This window comes from Phacochoerus africanus, chromosome 2 (assembly GCF_016906955.1).
Source record: "Phacochoerus africanus isolate WHEZ1 chromosome 2, ROS_Pafr_v1, whole genome shotgun sequence".
Lineage (NCBI taxonomy): Eukaryota > Metazoa > Chordata > Mammalia > Artiodactyla > Suidae > Phacochoerus > Phacochoerus africanus.
In genome coordinates this window covers 44,289,887-44,304,937 of record NC_062545.1, presented here as the reverse complement: position 1 = coordinate 44,304,937, position 15,051 = coordinate 44,289,887, and the positions used below count along the sequence as shown (strand labels likewise).

The following is a 15,051-nucleotide window of genomic DNA, read 5'->3' as shown; positions in this document are numbered from 1 at the left end:
ATCCAATCAGGATCACGAAGCATTTATTTATTTATTTTTTTCTTGTACTATAATTTTATTTATTTTTTTTACAGAATAAAATACATATATTTAAACACAATTACATTCACATAGATTATTATATCATGGATCTTAAGAAACAGATTAAGTGACTCCCTCTGGAGAAGTGGAATGGAAAATATGCTGAGACAAATAGGAAATTTATTCTATACTTTATCCCATTTTGTATGGCTTTCATCTTTACTATTTAGTATTATCTATTACATTTCAATTTTTCTTTAAAAATTAGCACTATATTAAAATTGTGTATATTATGCAACTAAAATTTATAAAGAAGAAAGCCTTATATACCATTGAGTATTTTATATAACATAATAAAAAGAATAACTTAACTGGTAAGAATAACAAAAATAATATACCCTCTGAAAATAAGTAAAATATAAAATGGTTAAAAAACAGTGTAACTATATAAATATGTCCTCACAATTTGTTACAGCTTACTGATTCTTCAATATAGACATTACACCAATTCTAGTTGATGTGATAAACAAGACATTAGAGACCTTACATTATACCAAGGAGAGAAATGGTTATTAATAATACAATTGTAGTACTGCATTATTTAATTGTAATGTACAGTTGCATTATTTAATTATCATAAGTTCTTTGGAGAGGAAATCAGAATCAGTTCTAAGAAGACTTCAGCATTCCAAAAATGATGTCAAATGACCCCCTTCATGGTGGATTATGCACTTATTTACTATGAGATATATTTCTTCTCCAGAGATTCCTTGTTTGTGTATCAATTGTAGATTTTCGATTTGCAGTTATTCTGAAGTTTTGATAGAAAAGTCTATATGTATATGAGATTGTTTTAAGTTGTTGTTCTCTTAATTTGCAAGTTCATCTCCAGTGTCCTGCATTTGTACCCACCTCTTCTCATGATTTTGGTGGTATAATTGTGCATGGATGATTTCATATCTTTACTGTATATATACCTTCCCCGGTGAGCCTTGTCATTTGTGGCATTTTTGTTTCCTGTTGCTGTCTTTTCTTTTCTGCCTAGAGAAGTTCCTTTAGTATTTGTTGTAAGGCTGGTTTAGTGTTGCTGAATTCTCTCAACTTTTGCTTATCTGTGAAGGTTTTGATTTCTCCTCCAAACCTGAATGAGAGCCTTGCTGGGTAGAGTCATCTTGGTTGGAGGTTTTTTCCTTTCATCACATTAAGTATATCATGCCACTCCCTTCTGGCCTGCAGAGTTTCTGCTGAAAAATCTGCCGATAACCTTGTTGGGGTTCCCTGGTATGTTAGTTGTTTCTTTTCCCTAGCTGCTTTCAAGATTTTGTCTTTAATTTTGGTCAGTTGGATTAATATGTGTCTTGGTGTATTCCTCCTTGGGTTTATGTTATATGGTACTCGTTGTGCTTCCTGGATTTGAGTGAGTGGTTCCTTTCCCATGTTAGGGAAGTTTTCAGCTATTATCTCTTGGAATATTTTTTCTGTCCCCTTCTCTCTCTCTTCTCCTTCTGGCACCCCTATAATACGGATGTTGGTGTGTTTCACGTTGTCCCAGAGTTCTCTGAGACTCTCTTCATTTGTCTTCAATCTTTTTTCTCTTTTCTCTTCTGCATCCGTAATTTCCACTAATCTGTCCTCCACCTCATTTATTCGTTCTTCTGCCTCCTGTATTCTATTAGCTCCCTCTAGTGAATTTTTTATTTCAGTTATTGTATTTTGCATCTCTTTTTGTTTAAGTTTTATATCTTGTATGTCTTTGGTCAGTGTTTCCTGTAAGTTATCCATTTTTGCCTCCAGTTTATTTCCAGTCTCTTGCATCATCTTTAGCATTAACAATCTAAAGTCTTTTTCTTGATGCTGAGAATCTCTTCATCGCTTAGCTTATTCTCTGGGGTTTTTCCTTTCTCCCTCTTCTGAGTTATAGTTCTCTGTCTCTTCATTTTTATAGGTTTTTGGTGTGGTGACCTTTTGACAGATAATAGGGTTGTAGCCTCTCTTACTTCTGGAGTCTACCCCCCTTGTGGCTGAAGTCAGTATGGGGGCTTGCTGTAGGCTTCCTGATGGGAGGGGCTGATGCCTGCCCCCTGGAGCTGATTCTGATCCCTCTGGTGGGTGGGGCTTAGTCTCTGGATGGGATTAGAGGCAGCTGTGTGCCTGAGAGGTCTTTAGGTAGCCTGTTTACTGAGGGGTTGGGCTGTGATCCCAGTGGGTTGTTGTTTGCCCTGGGGCTTCTCAGTGCTGACTGATGGGTGGGGCCAGATTTTCCCAAAATGGCCACCTCCAGAGAAAGGCACAGCTGCTGAATATTCCCAAGAGCTTTGCCTTCAATGTCCTTCCCTCACAACAACCCACGTTCACCCCTGTTTTCCCAGGATGTCCTCCAAGAACTACAGTCAGGTTTGACCCAGATTCCTATGGAGACCTTGCTATGCCCTGGGACCCAGTACACGTGAAAGTCCGTGTGTGCCTTTTAAGAATGGGGTCTCCTGGAGTTCCCGTCGTGGCACAGTGGTTAACGAATCCAACTAGGAACCATGAGGTTGCGGGTTCGATCCCTGGCCTTGCTCAGTGGGTTAACGATCTGGCATTGCCGTGAGCTGTGGTGTGGGTTGCAGACGCGGCTCGGATCGCATGTTGCTGTGGCTCTGGCGTAGGCTGGTGGCTACAGCTCTGATTCGACCCCTAGCCTGGGAATCTCCATATGCCGTGGGAGCGGCCCAAGAAATGACAAAAAGGCCAAAAAAAAAAAAAAAAGAATGGGGTCTCTATTTCTCCTGGTCCTGTGGAGCTCCTGTGCACAAGCCCCACTGGCCTTCAATGCCAGATGCTCCAGGGGCTCTTTCTCCCAGTGCCAGATCCCCGCAGGTGAGGGTTTGATGTGGGGCTCAGAACTCTCACTCCTGTAGGTGAGTCTCTGTGAACCAGTTAGTTTTCAGTCTTTGGAGCTTCCCACCCGGGAGGTATGGGGTTGTTTATTATCATGAAATCGCCACTCCTACCTCTTGATGTGGCCTTCTCTTTTTCTTCTGAAATAGGGTAACTTTTTTAAGGTTTCCGGTCCATTTGGGTGGAGATTGCTCAGCCTTTACTTGTGAATTTTGTTGTTTTTAGGAGAGAAGTTGAGCTCCAGTCCTTCTATTCTGCCATCTTAATCCTGTCTCTCACGAAGCATTTAGTTGTATAGTACAGTTCAGATGTTTTGGTACTGATTGTCAATCCCCCTTTAATATTAATGACATAAAATAATGGGTTAGTTATATAAAATATTAAAATATCTTGAACTTGGAAGATTCAGGCATTGTCATACCAATATACCTCCATTTAAAATATGAAATACCTCCCATTGTTTTATTTATGACACTGAAGATGGAAGGCTGCGCATGCATACTGAAGATCATTATTCTCAACTTTAAAATGTGTTAGTGACCTTGTAATCTTTACTGGTTAAGTTCTTTTTCCAGTCTTGCTGACCACAAAGAACCTAAAGATTCGAGTTCACTCAGAGGTTTGTTTCTGCCACCACACTTGTAGGGGCCCCAGCTGTCATGTCTGTTTTCCTGTTATTTAAGAAGGTTCTAGTTCTCCCTTAGAAGTTGATCTTCACCCAGTGGGTAGAGTGTAGGGCTATTCCTAGACTCCTGGAAGGACTTGCTGGAGGGATCTTGGTGGGAACCAGATACTGGTTCCTCAGGATTTCAAAGGACCTTGTTCTGATGGGGTTTTGTAGACTTGCCCTCCCAGGTCACTGTGGATCAATAAAAGAAGACTGGCCTTTAGCTTGGATGGAAAGGAATGCTTCTGTTTCTGTGTAGAGTTTCAATTGTGCTTAAGAGGGCAGACTCTGGAATTAGACTAACTGGCTCCAAATACCTGCCTTATTGCTCATTTAATTGCTTGACCTTGAGCAAATCACTTAACTTCCTGTAGCTCCGTATCCCCGCCCCCCCCCTTTAAAATGGGCAAAGTAATGGTAACTGTGAAGAAACTAACAAGAATTTCTATAGCGGCTCAGCGGTAATGAACCCGACTAGTGTCCATGAGGATGCTGGTTCGATCCCTGGCCTTACTCTGTGGATTAAGGATCCAGTGTTGCCGTGAGCTGTGGTATAGGTTGCAGATGCCGCTCAGATCCCATGTTGCTATGATCCCATGTTGCTGTAGGCTGGCAGCTGCAGCTCCAGTTTGACCCCTAGCCTGGGAACTTCCATATGCTGTACCCTCAGCCCTCAAAAATAAAAAATAATGATAATAATAGTAACTGCCACATGTGGGTGATTGATACATGTGTCATGTTAGCCACTTTCATCACTCCCCTCCTCTTTGATCCTTTTGTCCTTCCCCTTCACTTCCCCCTGCCCGGCCTCAGTGGTTTGCGCACAATTTACTCATTTTCTGAGAGCAGAGAACACATGGCCCCCTCTCAGTACTGCAGCACTCTCCTTCCACCCAGCAAGTGCTGAGCTGGAGCAGCACCCCTCCCTTTCCCCCTTGCATTCCTGGTGACCTAAATTTGCCCATATGATTCCAAGCCTGTGGCAGGGGTTCCCTGAGCAGAAATAGCTTCATGTACATATTTTCTCCATCCAGCTTCATGATATGAGCAGAAAACCCATATTCTCTAAGCTCATAGTTCATTCAGTTTGGCTTTATATTTTCACTGCTCCCACAGTCCACATCTTTCTGTCTGTTTCTCCTAGAAAGAGCTTCCTGATTTTCCTGTCTCCTTTTACCAGGTTCCCTCCAGGCCATCTAAGGTTATCTTGCTAAAAATTGTTGTAATTTCTTTTTTTCCTTGTTGCAGAAATTTTCAGTTGTGCCCCACTGTTTACAGACACTTGTTCACATAGTGTTCGGGGCTGGCTTACTGTCTTCCCCACCCATGTTTTCAGCCGCATCTCTGTGCCTTTTCCTAAACTCGTCACATGGTTTCATGTTAGGTACATTTGATGATGTTATTCCTTCCACGTGTCCCTCTTTCTTCCCTGGATGTCCTGCCCCTTCTAACACAGACACACACGCACACAAATGCAAACCAAATCCACTGCTACTACTCTAGAACTTCCTCTGATGTCCTGAAGCTCCAGTCACTCTCTCTCTGGGGCTGGTATCATTTTTCTAAGCCTTCAGTAGAGCACCTGTCTCAGGTCGAGATCTTTATTTTAGCTTCTTTACCAGACAGACTTCCTGAATAAGGGATTGCATTTTATTCATCCTTTTAACATCCCCCATTGCTTAGTGTATTCTTACACTTGTAGATGCCCAATCAATGTTTAATGAATTTGAATGCATGTATTTTGTTAAACAATATTTACTTTAAAATCTATAAATTTATAAATTTGAAGAGATAAATTAGAGCGTCTCTAGTCACAATGTACGGAGATTCACAGTAAGCTTCCTCTATAATATTCCTTTTACATTTAAAGTAAGACTTGATTTGCATAAAATTTTAGGACTCTACTTAGTATGTAGAAAAGACCATGAAATAGCACAGAAGGTGCCTCAGTAGAGCGTTCAGCTCTGCTAAACTCTGGACTTCGGCATTCTAGAGTTACTCACTTAAGCCCCTAACAGCATTGTAAGAGAGGGCCTAGATTAGCATCCCCAGAGAAGGAAACTGAAGCTCAGAGAGGTCAAGTCACTTGCTTACAATCACTTAACCAGATCTGGGATTCAAGTCTCAGCATTTGACTCCAGAGGCCCTGCTGTAAGCACTGTGCACTCCCATTCAGGCTGACAAAAGCCATCTGATCGCGTGACTTGTGCAGAAATGAGTTGTGGTTCTCATTTGGCATTTGCTGGAAGAAATGGAGATCTCTGCAGGCCTTCCCCTGGGGTATCCTGAGAACAAACGGAGCTCTAAGAAATCACTCACACGCAGAGTGCTAACATACATTTAAGGTTTCAAAAACTGCCTCTTAGACACAAGTTAAGGGCAACGCCATGTTTAGTGAGCCTAATGGTAGACAGTTAAATTAGCTGTGTGGTGCTAAATGCTTTGCACTATAGAAAAACCAGGAAGTTCCAGAATTGTTCTCTTACGTTTCCTGTACTTCCACCTCCACCCCCAGTATTTTTTTTAGCCATTGTCACTGACTTAGAAGTACAAAGATGTGAAGTCAACTGTTAGTATTTATATTACACCAGAAACAACAGAAGTGGGGAAAGTAGGAAATAATACTAAGTGTTTTGACTCATAATTGGAACAAGATTTTTGAGATAATATTTTAGAATGATGTATATCTGGCATATTGCAATAAGGTCTAATCATTATGCCCTCTCTGTTGATTTTTTTTTTTTTTAAGTACCAAATAGAGTAAAACACATGATTGGCAGCCTCTATTTTATAAATGGTTTATATCTCCCAGCCATATTTTCGGAGAATGCAAAATTCTTATCACTTTGAGAGAGAAAACAAAAGTCTTTGAAGACATTTCCAGCTTATGGAGCGTTGTTTGGGGCCTCAAACACCCCAGAAGTGCATTCTCCTCTATGACTGGGGCTGCTTTGGTGGAAACACTTGAGAAGAACTGCTTTTTTTTTTTTGCTTTGTTTTGCCTTTTATGCCAAGATAGAATTAAGAAAGAATCATACATTTATGTTTAAAAAAAAAAAAAAAGGGCCGTATTAGCCAGAATGCTCCACGCTAGACTTCTCATTATTGTAACCATAGCCTCAAGGAGAAAAAATGCTGGCCTCCTCCTTTGTTCCCCCAAACACTTCCCTGTAGATGCGCTGTGATTCATTTCAGCAAATTGTCTTCTTTCGTTGTGAGAGAGAAGTAATGGCTTAGGTGGGTTCTGGTGTGAAGGCACTTCTTGACAGGAGCCCCGTAGCCCCAAGAAAATCCACACCTTTGTCTAGGAATCCGCCTAGTTTATTTATTATCTGTCACTGATTTTTGTCTGGGAACCACAGACCCAAACTCTCCAGGGATACTGCTTACATTCTTACATTACATTACATTCTTACGTGACTACGGTTTTAATGTCATGGTCCAGGAATATCCCTTTTTTATGCTAATTTCCCTCCCTTTCAAAGAAAATGGCCCTGAAAATTCTGTAATTTTGTACAATGGCCTTATTGCAATTAGCAAGCAAGGACGAACCCTGCCTTTTGACTGCACTGAAAAAAACAAGAGGAAATGGAAACAAGTCCAGTGGCGTTTGCAGCTTCAGCATTTCTAGAGATTGTTTTATCAGCATGCCTCTGCACATAGATCTGGGCCTTGCCAGGTACCACTTTCCTGGCAGCTGGCTGATGGTGCACGTGTGGCTGGCTCTGCCAGGGACACTCCCATCACTTTGTCTCATCAGCGTGTTCTTATCCATCATGAGAAATTAAACGCGTGCTTGAGAAGGTGCTCATAAGATTAATGGAGGTTTTTAGAAGTTTGTTGTTCAGTTTGATTTACAACCAATCTCTTGAGTTAGATTTTTGTTTGATGTCTGTTTGTTACCATCCTCATGAAAGTATGGTTTTGGGGAGGGAGGGCTCTCTTTGGTTTCTTTAATAGCATGCATACCATTTTTAAAACATAGCTTGTTCACAGATCAAACAGTAACTTAGTGTCATCAGTTTCAAGATCAAAAAGCATAGACCCACTTGAAATGACTTGGAACAGTCATTAGACAAATTATTGCCCTGTAACAACCAGACTTAGGTAGACAGGCCATGGAGAATGGAGCAGGAGGATGAATTGCTGCATGGATTGTCAGCCTGCCAGAGAATCCAGAGGGCTGGCTCCAGGCAGGCAGTTCATCCTTCCTTGTAGGACAGTTAGCTTTTATTCCCACATGAGGGGAGATAAAGGATTTCCCCTCTCAGCTGCTCGTGGAACAGGGGATGTGTTCAGAGGAACTGGCCTACTGTGCTCCAAGCAGGCAGCTCCCTCCATTCCTGGCCCTTTATTCCTTTTGTCTAAGGAGTCAATCCATTGTCTGCTAGCTCTTGGTCCCATGTCTGGTGCCAAATGCCACAGTGCTGTTCCATTTAGTATCACTGATGGTATTTCCCACAATCCAGGGTGACTCATTACCTCCCACAAAAGGTAGAAGGATTTATTTTTTCTGATTTTTCTGCCTACTTGATGAACTCCCTTTCTGCTCTCTCCTAATCTGATGGGAATTTGGGACTACAGAGGTGGAAGGAACCTGCTTCCCAGACAAGAATAGCAGTGCGGGAGAAGGTTAGATGTAGACAGCAAGTTGAAGTTTTTGTTTGTTTTTCTTTTTTGAGCCACACCTGCAGCATATGGACTTCTGGGCTAGGGGTGGAATTGGAGCTGCAGCTGCAGGCCTATGCCACAGCAACGCCAGATCTGAGCTGCACCTGCAACCTAGGACATAGCTTGTGGCAATGCTGGATCCTTAACTCAGGGAGCGAGGTCAGGGATCAAACCTGCATCCTCATGGATACTAGTTGGGTTTTTAATTTGCTGAGTTACCACAGGAACTCCAGCAAGTCCAAGTTTTCTGTAAAACACACAGCACTGCCACTTAGGAAGCAAACATCTACGCAGACTATGAGTCTTTCAGGTCTGCTAGAGTTCTTGAGAACCACTCAAGAAGGGTTGGGGTTCATTCAGTCTGACTGTGACTGGGGGCAGGTTTATTGCTTCCATCCTTGCACAGGAACACTGTGCAAGGATGGAGACTATAATCATGGTCACAGTGGGAGGTCACCTCGGGGCCCTTATTTGGGTTTCCAATGACATTGGCATTGTGAATGTTCAAATACAGGTGTAGATACTTTTTAAAGATTGAGACGGAGAGTACTGACAGTAACTATATTGTTTGGGTGGAGAAAGGCTTTAATAAAACAATATATCATTCTCAATGGAGTCTGGCTGAAAACTGAGAACATTGCTTAGGACAGCCTTGTAGGAGCTTTCCATGGTTTCCCATTAATTGTTTCTCTCTCTCACTGCCAGTCACATTATTCTGTTTTCATCTCTTCCCTTTTAACTCCAGGAATGCAGTTATTAACTCCCAGTCTGTGAAAAGGAGTCTTTATCTGTCAGACCTTCAGACAGGCAATAATTTGGGTGTTTTGCCAAAGGCGAGACAGCGGTCAACCTCAACTTCAGTTTCCCACCCTCAACTAAGACTGCCTCCTCCTGTTGTGGTGGCTGTGCTGTGATGAGCCTATCAAAGAACTTTCAATAATGGCAGTTCTATTGACAGGGCAGATTCTACCCCTGCTAGGGTTTAGTTACATTTTCGCAGCACATCAATGAGAATCTGAGAAGGGCGATGCCTGTGGGGTAAGGGTGATTAAAGGGTGTGTGTGTTTACATTTTCTTTCTTTGAACTTCTTCCAGAAATGTTTATCTACCATACCTACCATAACTATGGGAAGATGCAACCAATTTAGGGTTTTACTCCATGTGTTTCTGATCTAGGAAATTATATGTATTCCACAACAGCTAAGTGTGATGGCATACACTCTTACCTGTGTTTGTAAAATATTTATAATTTTGCAACCTTTCCTTTCAATGATTCCATAAAACATTAAAGAAAAAAAATTCCAGGGAGTTCCCTTGAGCCACAGCAAGTTAAGTATCCAGCATTGTCATTGCAGTGACTTGGGTCACTGCTGTGGCATGGGTTCACCCCCTGGCCCAGGAACTTCCACATGCAGTGGGCATGCCAAAAAATAAAAGTAAAAAATAAAAATAATCCATCCTTAACAAAAAGAAAAAAATTCAAGCATGAAAAAGGACATCCTGTTATTTACAACAACATGGACAGACCTTGAGCACATTATGCTAAGGAAGAGAAATTAGTAAGTTAGACAAAGACAAGTACCATATGATCTCACTTATATGTGAAATCTAAAAAGCTAAGCTCTTAAAAACAGAGTAAAATGGTAGTTACCTGGGATGGGTGGGGAAATAGGACAGGTGTCAGTTAAGGGAACAAAGTTGCAACGAGTAGCAAATAAGCCCTAGAGATTTAATGCACAGTATAGTGAATATAGACAACAATATTGTACTATAATCATCCAACTTGCTAAGTTATCCCATCCACTAAAATGAAATGAGAATTATGTAATATGATAGAGGTGCTCATTAACCCTGCAATGACAATCATATTAAATATATATAAATGTATCAGGAGTTCCCTTCATGGCTCAGCAGTTAAATAACCCAGCTAGGATCCATAAAGATGCGGGTTTGATCCCTGGCCTTGCTGAGTGGGTTAAGCATCTGGCGTTGCCATGAGCTGTGGTATAGGTTGCAGACACGGCTCAGATCTGGCTTTCTGTGGCATAGACTGGCAGCTATAGCTCCCATTTGACCCCTAGCCTAGGAACCTCCACATGCCTCAGGTGTGGCCCTGAAAATCAAAAAAATAAAAGTAAATAAAATATATAAATGTATCAAATTAACATGTTGCATGCCTTAAATTGCACAGTGTTATATGTCAAATATATTTCAACTAAAAAATGTTCCAAATTTTCACTGATAATCAATTTAGACTTGCTCTCCTCATGATTTTTGTTGGAACTCACTGGAAGTCAGAAAAAATTTAAAGAGAGGAGTTCTTGCTGTGGCTCAGTGGGTTAAGGACCCGACTGCTAGTGGCTCAGGTCGCTGTGGAGGCATGGGTTTGATCCCTGGCCTGGCTGTTGGATTAAAGGATCCTGCTGTAGCTGTGGCATAGGTTGCAGCTGTGGCTTCGACTCAGTCCCTGGCCCAGGAACTTCCATATGCCATGGGTGCAGCCATAAAAAAAAAAAATTGAAAAAAAAAAGGGAGTTTAAGGAGAGATTGGTGGTATGGTATCATTATCACTATTTGGTGAAGAGAATATGTATTATTGCTTCTTGGAAAAGGTAGATATGGTTAGGAAAACACTCTATTAATAGCAACAAGTTACTAGTTATTTAATCTTTGTTCTTAAGTTTGATCTTCGCTTACCTATGCAAAGAACAAAGAAAATTCAAACATATTTAAAACAAACTGAGAATAAGTGGCAGAAGTCAAGCACAGTAATATAATACACTTTAATTTTACAAAAGTACTTACCATTCTACTTTATTATACAAAAATGGAATTAGTATAAATTGCTTGTTTTCCATGCTTATGAGCACTTAAAAATCAGAAAACCTATATATCTCTCATACTAATGATTTTCTTTCCTTTCTTGCTTTTCCACACTCTTCCTTATTTCTTAAATTTTTTTTTTTTTTGCTTTTTGCTTTTTAGGGCCGCACCTGTGCCATATAGAGGTTCCCAGGCTAAGGGTCAAATTGGAGCTACAGCCACCAGCCTATACCATAGCCCCAGCAATGCAGGATCCAAGCCCCATCTGTGACCTACACCTCAGCTCACAGCCATGCCAGATGCTTAACCCACTGAGTGAGGCCAGGGATTGAACCCGCAACCTTATGGTTCCTAGTCGGATTCATTTCCACTGCGCCATGACAAGAACCCCTTCTTCATGATATTTTGAAATGATAGGATTGGTTTTTTAAAATTGACTGTTGTAAATAGAAGAATATTTAACTGCATTTTGATTCAAACGATATTTGAAAGGCTGTCATATGTACAAGGTGTTTAGAATAAAGCGATGGATAGAAAAATCCCTAAACCCCATGGAACCTAGTCTAAATGGAAAATAGGCATTGTTTATTTGTTGCTTTAATGTCTGTATTTATTTAAGAAATACTTAACTCTTTATTTGCTAGATACTATTCTAAATAATTTGCAAGTGTTAACATGTAATTATATACGGTGAGTGCTTCTAAAGATAGAAATGATCTTTTTATGGGATTTCATTGTAATAATAGGGAACAGAGATTTGGGGCATGAAGTAAACACACAGCATTTCTTTTATTCCATCACATCTTCAGAATGTGATGCAGTACAGGACAGAGGAGAAATCAGGTCCCTTATATCAAGGAGAGGAAGGTGGAGCTGGGTTCACAGTCATCCTCTGCATCTTTTAGCAGTTTGGTCCCTTATGTTGGCCTTGGCTGGTGTGACCAGTTTCACGCACATTGACTTGAGATGATTTTTTTTTTCTTCCCTTCCTCCTCCTCCTTTAGCCAGTGTTGTCATGGTTGTTGCCCTTTACTCTGCACTGTTTTATTTTGGGGAAAATTGATGAAGAATACCTCTCTTCAACATTTGCTTGTTAATCCCTATTTTCCTAGAAATGATGGTGTCTGCATACTCGACAGGATGACAGTTTACAAACTAAACTTCAACTCTTCAACTTAAGGAGTCTTAGATCTTTTTTTTTTTTTCTTTAAGCTCTGAATCAAATTTTGCGGTTTTTTTTTTTTTTTTTTTTTTTCCTTTGTGTGTGTGTCTTTTTAGGGCCGTGGGTGTGGCATATGGAAGTTCCCAGGCTAGGGCCTGAATAGGAGCCGTAGCTGCCAGCCTATGCCAACAGTCACAGCAACGCCAGATCCAAGCCATGTCTGCAACCTACACCACAGCTCAAGCAATGCCGGATCCTTAACCCACTTAGGGAGGCCAGGGATCCAACCCATGGTCCTCTTGAATACTAATCAGGTTAGTTAACCACTGAGCCACGACAGAAACTCCAAATTTTGCCTTTTGAAAGTTCATGGAGCTTCCTATTGCTTTTCAAGCACCATAGTCTAGAAACAATATGTTATACTCTTAATTGCATAACATATTGTGGTATTTCAAAAGCCTTTAGAAATTATTATACTTTTTTTGAATTCTATTTTACAAATCAAAATAAATTATATGGGTTAGTCAGAAGTTATTGTTAAGAGTGGTAAAGAAGAAAAGAGAAAGAGAAATGTTTTATAAACTGTATGAGAATAAGATTTTTACCGTGTGTTGGACGGTCTTTTAATTCTGAAACTTTCTTGAATAAAGGGAATCTGTGAGTTCTTTGAGCAGATTTTGAAGACCCCTGAAATATCGTTTTTGTGATAATACTTATTTTACTACTTGTCTCAGTCTCTCCAGGCTGGTAGAACAAAACAAAACAAACAAAAAAAAAATCACAGACTGGGTAACTTATGAACAACAGACATTTATTTCTCACAGTCTGGAGACTGGGAAGTCCAAGATCATGGTGCTGGCAGATACGGTGTAGTGGCTGGTAAGAGCCCACTTCCTGCTTCCTAGCCATCTCCCTGTGTCCACACATGCTGGACCGGGCAAGCTAGCTCCCTAGGGCTTCCTTTATGAGTGCACTGATCCCATCCATGAGGGCTTTGCCCTTGCGAATTAAGCACCTCCCAAAGGCCCTACCTCCTAACATCACCTCGGGCATTAGGGTTTCAACATATGAATTTGGTGGGGACACAAACATTCAGACCATACTTGATGAAAATTTAGGAGGCCCCTAGAATCTCGCTTTGGTGATTACACTTTCTTTGCTACCTAATATATTTGATTTTTGTGTGTGAGTCATCTTTTTACAAAAGCAGACTGTCCACAGTTTGTAGATAAACCCACTGTTTATCTACAATTAGCCACTTCCCCTGCCTTGGTTTGTATAATCAAGTTTACAATCAATCACTAATTTCTCAGTCTCAGTATTATGCAACATTTCAGTTGGGTCAAAATTATAATCTTACGTATGTGTCATCTGGTAAATTTGACCTCCAGGGGAAAAAAATGCCCTATGCCAATTCTTTGTACTGGTCTAAATTTTGAAATGAGCCACAAGTGTGCTTTGTTTTTAGGTCCATATTGTGGAAGCATGACTGTTCCCAAAGAGCTTTTGCTGGACACCAATGAAGTAACTGTTCGCTTTAAGAGTGGATCCCACATTTCTGGGCGGGGCTTTTTGCTAACGTATGCCAGCAGCGACCATCCAGGTATAGCAGAATAACCAACATATAACCTGTAAACCTTGATCTGTCTTGGAATTCCTCTTGCTACTATCTCTGGACAAAATTATGACCTCATACAGAATTAAGATGTGAGGGAAGAGAGGAACTCAGTGTCTTTTTTTTTTTATTTTTGTCTTTTCTAGGGCCACTCCCTCGACATATGGAGGTTCCCAGGCTAGCGGTCAGATCGGGGCTGCAGCCGCCAGTCTACGCCAGAGCCACAGCAATGCGGGATCCGAGCCGCATCTGCAACTTACACCACAGCTCACCGCAATGCCGGATCCTTAACCCACTGAGCAAGGCCAGGGATCGAACCTGCAGCCTCATGGTTCCTAGTCAGATTCATTAACCACTGTGCCATGACGGGAACTCTGGAACTCAGTGTCTTTATAAGCTGTTAGGTCTGAACTGGATAGTTTATAGCACATGTTGGACTAATTAGCTGACTTATGTGGGAGAGGCTTGATCTCATTTTCCTAGAAACCTTGGTCCGTGTATCTTTGGGACCACCTTCCTGGCCCTTCTAAGGTTCTGGCTGGTCTCTGGAGCTCTCCCCCAACCCCTTTCTTAGGGGTTGCATGAGCATGGGAGTATGAGGAGGATGAAGTCACTGTCACAGAGTTCCCTAGCCATCCAGCTGGTGCACGAGCAGGAAAGAAGGGGAGCATGAACACTGATGAGAGAGGAAAGCGCAGCCTCCCATTCAGGCCTCGTACTCCAGAGTAGCTTCTGTGCAGCCCAGGATCTGCCCAGGGCCACAGAGAGCCCCGGGGTTTCTGCTCTCAGTCCTTTCTAGCAGAAATACTCTGGCGGGGGGATGACATTCATTTCACACTCAGCCAATCAGATCTGACCAATCCTAACAGGCCCCGTAAACTCAGTGCTCGGCATATGTTGCTCCCTAAGAGCTATTGGCAGGATTAAGCAAAAAAAGAAATTCTGCAGTAAATGTGGAATATTTTGAAAACTATGCTAGTTCGATCTAAAAGCATCAAAATCCGCAGTGTCTTAGAGTTTCCATTGCTGAGGATTCAGTTCTATAAATTACTCCAGGGATCATCTTCCATTTAAGTCCTTAGTCCTGACTGATCAAAACTCATAGGCTCTTCTCCCAGAACATCTGGCTCTGTGGTTACTCGGATGCCACTGGGTAAATTGTTAAATTAAATGTTCCTGAACTTCTCTATGAACTACACTGGGCTACTG

The 15,051-nt window shown here is 41.3% G+C and overlaps 1 protein-coding gene across 1 annotated transcript in view; it reads left to right on the top strand.

Annotated features, from left to right (window-relative positions):
* Positions 1–15,051, top strand: part of DCBLD1 (discoidin, CUB and LCCL domain containing 1) — a 77,702-nt gene that overhangs the window by 35,447 nt on the left and 27,204 nt on the right. Inside the window, exon 3 of the mRNA XM_047759745.1 lies at positions 13,696–13,830. Within this exon, the coding sequence (XP_047615701.1) occupies positions 13,696–13,830 (135 nt within the window). The remainder of the gene's footprint in view (positions 1–13,695; positions 13,831–15,051) is intronic.